General features: G+C 51.8%; 2 protein-coding genes across 3 annotated transcripts in view; one reads left to right on the forward strand and one right to left on the reverse strand.

Annotated features, from left to right (window-relative positions):
- Nucleotides 1–365, forward strand: part of LOC109522997 (GRAM domain-containing protein 4-like) — a 6,561-nt gene extending 6,196 nt beyond the window's left edge. Inside the window, exon 18 of the mRNA XM_019881829.1 lies at nt 1–365. This exon is cut by the window's left edge and continues 135 nt beyond it. The gene's annotated coding sequence lies outside the window, so the exon portion shown is untranslated.
- A 575-nt stretch (nt 366–940) lies between these two features.
- The window catches only part of cdhr5b (cadherin-related family member 5b), a 10,771-nt gene continuing 3,749 nt past the window's right edge, over nt 941–7,962 (reverse strand). For both annotated transcript variants that reach the window (XM_019881852.1, XM_019881851.1), the window contains 8 exons: nt 6,791–6,976; nt 6,382–6,472; nt 6,202–6,299; nt 5,801–6,004; nt 5,556–5,666; nt 5,409–5,475; nt 2,238–2,413; nt 941–1,862 (listed from right to left, as the gene is read on the reverse strand). In XM_019881852.1, the coding sequence (XP_019737411.1) occupies nt 1,359–1,862; nt 2,238–2,413; nt 5,409–5,475; nt 5,556–5,666; nt 5,801–6,004; nt 6,202–6,299; nt 6,382–6,472; nt 6,791–6,976 (1,437 nt within the window). In that variant the 3' untranslated portion in view covers nt 941–1,358. The remainder of the gene's footprint in view (nt 1,863–2,237; nt 2,414–5,408; nt 5,476–5,555; nt 5,667–5,800; nt 6,005–6,201; nt 6,300–6,381; nt 6,473–6,790; nt 6,977–7,962) is intronic.

A 7,962-nucleotide genomic window follows, 5' to 3' on the forward strand; every position in this document is an offset into this window, starting at 1 on the left:
TGCCGGCAGGTGGCGCCGCGACGAAGCCATCGGCGATTGGCCGCGTGAAAGGAATCGGTCCCGAGGACCCGTCACGGCAAATTTCACTGATCACGGCTTGTCACGGTGATTGAATGGCCAGCAAAAGGGAAAAAAAAAAAGGATCAATATGACGCTTTTTTTTTTTTCAATCGATTTTATGCTTCTTGACGGCTTTTGCGAATCTTCTTTTGATGTCGTGTTTTTTACGATTTCTTTTACGAGTGCCTGTTTAAAAGTCCTCGTGGGGTTTTATTTTTGTGGTTGTACAATCGGTGTAAAGTTTTTATACATGTTGAAATGAGACGTGCCTTTCTTTTTTTTAATTTAATACAATGGCTCTTTTGAACCCACTGTTTTGTTTTTTGTGTTGGTGTGCTCTCACTTCTGCCCTGTTGGCGTTAGCAGTTAATCCATCATCGATCAAGTTTAAAACTTGCGCAATAGGCTGCAGAACCAAGTTTAAACCTTTTCATGTGTATTTTTTATGAGCTTGCATATATCGACTTACTTAAAAAAAAAAAAAAAATGCTGTCCTTTGATATTCGTGCATAACTGAACTCACTCGGCGAGTGACCAGCTCGCCTTGCTGCTGCTCTCGCCATTTTTGGAGTTTTTGGAGTTTCAAATGTAACTGGAAAGAATCTACAACACTGGTGTCAAAGTCGAGGCCCGGGGGGCCAGATCTGGCCTGCCACACCACTTTATGTGGCCCGCGAAAACAAATCAATCATGTCAAGTTCCATAATGCTTGCTAGAGTCTGAACCAACATTTCAAATTGTCATACGTAATCCACAATAACAGTCATTATTCTTGACTTCTGATTGTAAAATTGATTATTCCCAAAATTCATCAGGGCCCTCCGCGGGAAACCGTAACTACAATGCGGCCCACGACAAAAAAACAGTTTGACACCCCTGATCAACAATGTGTATTATTTTTTTCAGAATGATTGAACATTGATCTGCTCATATTGAATCAACAACGCGGTCGTTTGCGATGGACATGAAATGTGCTTGTGCATCGGGGACTCTGGTGGACAGTGAGCTGTGAAGAAATTAACAAATGGTAAGATCCGACTTTCTTTTTTCCTGGCCGCTGACCTTTGTAGCCTCCCTCGCAGAAAAACAAAGGGCAGCTGGCGCCTGATTACGCTGTACTTTTTGAACACGTTATCTTCCCACCTGCCAGCTTGTTAAAATAGTCTGCTGATGACTGCTACGCGGTTTGAGTTTCAGGCGTGGTTCGTTCGGGCGATGTTTTTTTTTTTTTTGTTTTTTTCCGTGTGCAGTCACACCATAATAGTCATCAGCTTTTATTGCTTCCCGCCGCGCCCTCCTCAAAGGTCGACGTCCAGAACGTCGTCACCTTCCGAGTCCTCCGCCGGATCCTCGATCCTCACGCCCAATCCGCTGTCCAGGTCGAGCTCGGCCAAGCTCGGCTCCGAGCGTTTAGCGGGGGCGGCGTCGTCGTCCTCGTCCTCGCTGTCGTCCGCCCTGCTGTCGGGAATGATGACCACCTCCTCCTTGGCGTTGGGGTCGATGTCCTCCTTGAACCATACGGCCTTGTAGCCTTCCTCCAGGCGGCGTTCTTTGGTCAGGATGGGCTTCACCTCTTTCTCCTTGTCCGAGCTCGTCTGGCTGATGTTGTCGGTATCCAGGAGGGTGCCCAGCGCCCTCACGCTGGACGTGAGGGCGGAGTCGTTCGCCGGCCCCTCTTTTGCCGTCGTGACAAACGGACCCCCGGAGCCCACGCCGCCATCGTCGTCGTCGTCATCGTCGTGCTGGAAAGCCTCGTTGGTGTACTGGACGCCCTGCTTCTCGCCACCTAATCCCTGGCCCACCTGCGGAGACAAAACCATTTTCAGCAGTTGGCGAGATGGCGATATCCCCTTTCGCGCAACCGCCAAAGCTGTCTTTTCCCGCTTTGTCCATAGTCGAAACCACAAAGTGTCAGAGGCAGGACAGTGACGTAAGAAACGCAAGAGCAGAAAGGCGGGACCGGGGAGTTAAGTCAAACACCCGCAGTTCGAAAAGTGGAATTCCAAAACCGCACAAACGTGATGATGTCCTGGTTCTTAGGTACCGTGTGAAAGGTACCAACATGAATCCTCATAAATCCACCCAACCACAAAATAAAAAATGGCTTGAGTGCTAAGATTTGATTTCAATCCAGACCAATCAAACGTGATTGGACACCGAGGGCAGACTTGACTCACGGAGCTTCGGAAGACGCTGGCTTCGTGGATCTTCCTCCAGTCGGCTTTTCCCCTCTGAAGCCGACAAACGAGCACTCCGATGATCACCGCGCAGACGAAGAGAAGAACGCCGAGGGTCGCCCCCAGCGCGGCCATGTCCCCTGGCCCGAAGCCGCCCGGCGGGATAGGCGCCTTCTCTGGAAGAAAGAAACGTCAACGGTCGATAACCGCGGACACGTGGCTCAAGCCGCTGTGAAAAATGGCGAGGGATAAGTTGAACCGCCAGCGACTTGCGAATCTCCGGTTGCCTATCCCTACTAAGGACTACGCGACATGGCCCATTAGCGTGAGCTTTTGGATCAAGATTCCCAAGACAGGCCACCCGCTGATCCTCATTAAAACTTGAATCCCAAAGGCTTTTTCTGGTCTCAGTTTTAGGTGTGGCGACCACCATTTCTGCTTCTGCTGTTTTCCAGCCCGCGGCTGAACGACAGATGAAGCGAAACGGTAATTTCCAACTAAGAGGAATCCAGTTGCCTTCATTCGTTGTTTTCAGACCATGCTTACGTATCTTGGGAACGAGAGAGGAAGACATAGTTCACGGAGAAAACTCGCACAAGCATGCAGAGAATATGTAAATTCCACACAGAAAGGCCCTTCAGAACTGTGAGACAGACATGGTCAATCCATCTTCAATACATTTTAGAAAAGACTAATCCTGTTCACGGACCCGGGTAGCTGATGTGGGCAACACCCCGGACCAGTGGTCCAACAATCAATCGCACTCGCGTTCACACAGTCACCGAGTTGGAACTGAACCCACGCTGCCTAAGGGAGTCACGTGAAGGAAACACTAATGACCCAGCTGGCAAACCTCTCCGGCCAACCGGATGCGAGCTAGTCAGACAAAATCCATGACCACCTGTGTGAGGGTCCGCAGGGCTGGTGGGACCGTCGGTGACCAGTGGCGTCACCTGCGATTCTGTGGCGGTGAAGGCGGTGGTGCTACTTTCGCTCGTGGCTGTGACACCAGATGACACGCCGTCCCCGGTGGAAGTTCCGGAGTTAGTGGTGGACTCCGTAGGGGCTTCCGTGGTTCTACCCTCGGTGGAAGTACCAGTGTTGGCGGTGGACTCCATTAGTTGAGTGGTTTTGCGTTCGGTGGAGGCATCGGGGTTGGTGGTGGAGGCAACGGGGTTGGTGGTGGAGGCATCGGGGTTGGTGGTGGAGGCATCGGGGTTGGTGGTGGACTCTGCCTGATCGGTGGTTCCACCCTCAGTGGTCGCGGGGCTGGTCGAGCTGTCGGGAGTGCTCGAAGGCAAAGCAGTGGTGGTGAGACCTGAGAGGAGAGCACATGTGAATCTTAGGGGGCGGGGGCGGGGAGCTGTCACCATCCATCCAGCGCCACGATTCAGCCCCGCGACTGTCCGCCAATCAAATGGGGGAACGTCGTCCTGAGTCAGCTGAATGTACAAGCTTTGTGAGAGTGCCCGCTGTTGTTTTCCACTCATCTACTTGTTTTTTTTTTTCCCCGCCTCGTTCCATCCTAACATCGTCTCCTGGCTTTGTCCTCTACTAATTTCATTTGCGTCTTTACTGTCCTTCTGATGTTCTCCCGCCTGATCAGTTCCATCCCCATCGATCCCAAAGTCCGTCAACTATGTCAGCTCCAGCTCTGTCCCCAGTCTTTGTTGTTGTTAGTGCTCCTGTCTTCAAACCGTAAACATATGGCTGGCCTCCCGACGGTCTTGTGACCCTTCACTTTTGCCGCTGCTCGCTTCGCCACCCTTTGGCCCCATCCCGCCTGTACTCTCTTCTCCGCCTCTTCTCCACCGCGTTCATTCCGCCAACGACTGGACCTCCTGCAGCTTCTCCACCTCGACTCCGCGTAAACTCATCGTTCCGCCCTCCCCCTCTTCATTCACACCTCTACTCGACTGACCTTCAGTCCTCGTCTCTCCGGCGCTTCCGTCCGCTTCTCTCATTTCTCTTCCGCCCGGTCCCTACTCTACACCGCAGATCTGCAAAGATTGTCGTGAACGGAAACTCCCGTGGGACCTTGTCTGTCAGTCTGCCCATCACTGCAGCAAAACGAGAAGGGGCTCAGACCTGATCCCAAAAGAAAATGGAGGATTCCTCTTGAGGGATTTGGACGTGACAGTCCAGAACTGCTGACAGCAGCCCACACGGCGGATATATCTACCCCTCAATTTCCTTCTTTGTTGGGATTTTCTCCGGTTTGTCCAGGGTGTTTAACTTCCCCTGTTGGCCACCCTCAGCTGGGAGAGACTCCGGCTCACCCGCCAACCTGAACAGGATCAGCGCTAGGAAACCGATGGATGGTGATACCCCTTCTCGGATTGGATGGCAAGTCGGGGCACGGCAAGTTTCTTTGTGTCCCACTATGCGTGTGCAAGGCAAATCCCCACCGTGCCTTGTGGGGACCAAAAGATAATTCAATGAAAGAACGAAAGTCCAGATAAAATCCCAACAATCAATTGGGATCGGTAAAACGACAACACACATAGATTGACCAGGAGCTATAAACAAATGGTCAAAAGAAGAAGCAATAGGGTCTCCACTGATTGAGCTGAGTCTGCAGACTTGTTTTGTATTCCATGAGCATGTGTCCAAAACATTTGACACCTGAGACGGTCAATGATTTCCAGACCAGAAGGCCCATTCCACAGCCGCCGGTGGAAAGAGTCTGGAGTCGCCGTAAGGTTTGATATCAGTTCTTTGCCTGGCACGATGCCAGAGACGTTTGGCAGCTTCCCAGAAGTACAGTAGTCGATCATAAGTCTCTGTGTTTTCGATGCTCCTCTCGTCTTCTCGATGAAGCCCATCACCGAATGAGGCTAAAGTCAACGGCTCCCGAGAACCTCAGTCATGTTCAGGGCTCGCTCCGTGATTCTTGGCTCAAGAGGTGAACTCGGCAACAGAGCCTAGCGGCGGGTGACCGAGTTTGCGGGCACAACGCTTTCTTTCAAAAATGCCGCGTGCGGATTTTCGGCCTTGAAAAAGGAAAGGTCACCGATTTCAATGTCCGACGAATACGGAGATTAAGTCGAGTCTTTGGTAGCCTTGAGCTATGTACAGGAGTCCATGGTTCTGAATTTAGGTCCGACTCCATCTGAGTCATGTAAACACAGTCCCCCTATGGTTGCCCCGTGTGAGAGGAGGTCTTCTTACCTGATTTCACCTCCACCGAGAGCTGCGCTCTTACATTCTCCTCATTGGACGTGTCCACCGCCTCCACCTGCAGGGTGAGGTCAGGAGTTTAGCCAGACGACGGCTGCGCTCGTGTACCCGACCGGGCTTTGGGTTGGGGGAGCTCACTTGCAGAGAGAGAGTGCCCTCCGGGAGATTCGTGGTCATGAACAAGTAGCCGTTAACGATGGAGAAGTCCTCGCTTCCGATGACGCCATAGACGATGTGAGGGTTTATCCCCTGGTGGGGCGGGAAGAGGAAGGCCATGCGTATGTTAAAAACGATGACGAAACAGGTACTCAAGTGATGTATAGAAGATACCGGAGCAAATCTCCTGAAGAATAGCAACTGCTCAAGAATCAACAGGGCTTTACCCCCACACTGGCGTAGTCATCATCCAAGGCGATGATCTGAAGCGGCTCGTCCTTGTTGGTCGGGTCTGTCGCCATGGCGCCCACTGAAGCGACCACACACTGGTACTCGGGCCTCTGGAATCGCGGTATGTGCAGGCTCTTCACCTGAACGCTGACTGTGAGGCTGGTGGTGGCAAACTGAGAACTGCTTGGCGTCTGGGCCGCCTGCCGGAGAAGAGCAAACCCCCAAACAAGTTTTTCACAATCAAGTCCTGACCCAAGTTTTCCGCAGTGTTTTTTTGTCTTCATTGATTGAACAAAAAAATGAAGGAATGAAAATTTCCGCCAAATCAAGGTCCTCAACGTAGGCCTACGAACTCCAGCTGACTCAAAAGTGACAGGCAGCACTGAGTAGGACTCACCAGAACTGTCAGACTGATGGTCCCCAAAACGTCGGCCGCCTTCACCATGGTGACGTTGCCGGTGTTTGGGTTGATGTCGAACAGCCCGTCCTCATTTCCTGGTACGGACAGCAGGATGTGACCACGGCAGGTCCCCGGAGGCGGGTCGGAAACGTGAATTAGAACGGACGCGCGTCTTACCGCTCAGGAAGGAGTAGACGATGGCCTCGTTGATCCCAACGTCGCCGTCAATGGCGTGAAGCGGCCCGGGCTTCAGCGTCAAGGGCTCGGCCTGGTGTAAGGACAGCATCCGAAACCAAATCAGACGAGGACATGCGCTAACATTCCGACCTTCGACTGGATAAACCAGTCTCAAGTCTCCACCTTGAAATTTCAAGGAGCTCCGAAGCTACTGGGGCAAAAGCAAGCTAGTCAAGCTGTCACTTGGCCTAAGCAAGTCATACGGCCAGTCGAGGCGTCCGATTTAAGGTCAACATCGGCCGGAAACCAATAATCGGCCCGATGCCGATAGGTGACTTCCTCCCAGCCCTTGGTCGGGAGTCGAAGGGTCTGACCTTTAATGGAAAGCTTGATCATGAGAGGAACTCGCCTGCATTTCGTTGAGGTTCACCCGGCCGGTGTAACCGGTGTTCTGGCAGACCACGGCACCGGCCACCACGTGTTTGTTGCAGGGCTGGAACCAGGGCGGTCTGTTGTCCACGTCCACCACGGTGACTTGGATGGTGGCGGTGGCGGTGAATGAGACCTGGCCGCCGGAACCAGACAATGGCGTGTCCTTGTCGAAAGAAAATATAATCTGGCTGAGGACCTCCGTGGAGAAAAGGCGTCACATAACGCCCTTCGGACTTTGACGTGAGTCACCCCTCCGCCGCCGCCGCAGTCATACGAAAAAAAAAACCAACCAAACCAAAAAATGGATATGAGCTCGACCACCGTTGTCGACATTGGCGGTGACCTGGCACGATTGCAATGTGCACTCAGCTCTTAGCTCGCAAAGACTCCACTGGTAAGTGCAGTGTTGTCACGAGCTCAGGGTGGTCGTGCTCCCGGAATATTCGCTTGAGTGCAGCGACCAGATAATCGCCTTGCATTTTTCTTCGACCGATTGTCTGTAAATCATATTGAATGGCATTGAAGTGCCGGGAAAAACGGAAGAGAGAACCCCCACGATTGTTTTTGAGCTGCCTGACCCGAGAGAGTAACGTTCAAAGTCGCGATGGGCGACCGAAGCTTCATGAAGCACTTCTGCGATAGTTTTTGACTCCTCTAGATGGCACTCTTGGTTTAAAGATGCTGTGGAATTTTAAGACATTTCCATTGCACTCACTTTTATATTTAAACCCGAGCACCATCGAGAGGAGTCAAAACAAAGAACACAAGTGCTTCGTGAAGCTTTGTTTTGCCATCACGAGTCGTTGAGCTCAACCCAACTCCACTCAACTTTATTGACATGTGCGTTCACAACAGCTGCAGCTGTCCAAGGCGCTTTACGGAGCACGCGACAAAACGCTCAAAGGCTAGTAACAAAACCTGCGGTGAAATTGGTGATGCATCCTCACCTGAGCGTACAAGAGCACCTCTACGCTTGGGACTTTGTCATAATCCAGAACATTCTGGATAACCAGTTGCGGGTTTTCGGGCGACGCCAGTCCAAAGTAATTCTGAAGAAATAGAAAACAAACAAACAAGAAAAAACAGGCTGAAATCCAGAAGCGAGCCACTCGGCTAGAAGAAGAACGTACTGATTCCGACGTCAGCCTG

Source organism: Hippocampus comes, unplaced genomic scaffold (genome assembly GCF_001891065.2).
Source record: "Hippocampus comes isolate QL1 unplaced genomic scaffold, H_comes_QL1_v1.1 scaffold299, whole genome shotgun sequence".
Lineage (NCBI taxonomy): Eukaryota > Metazoa > Chordata > Actinopteri > Syngnathiformes > Syngnathidae > Hippocampus > Hippocampus comes.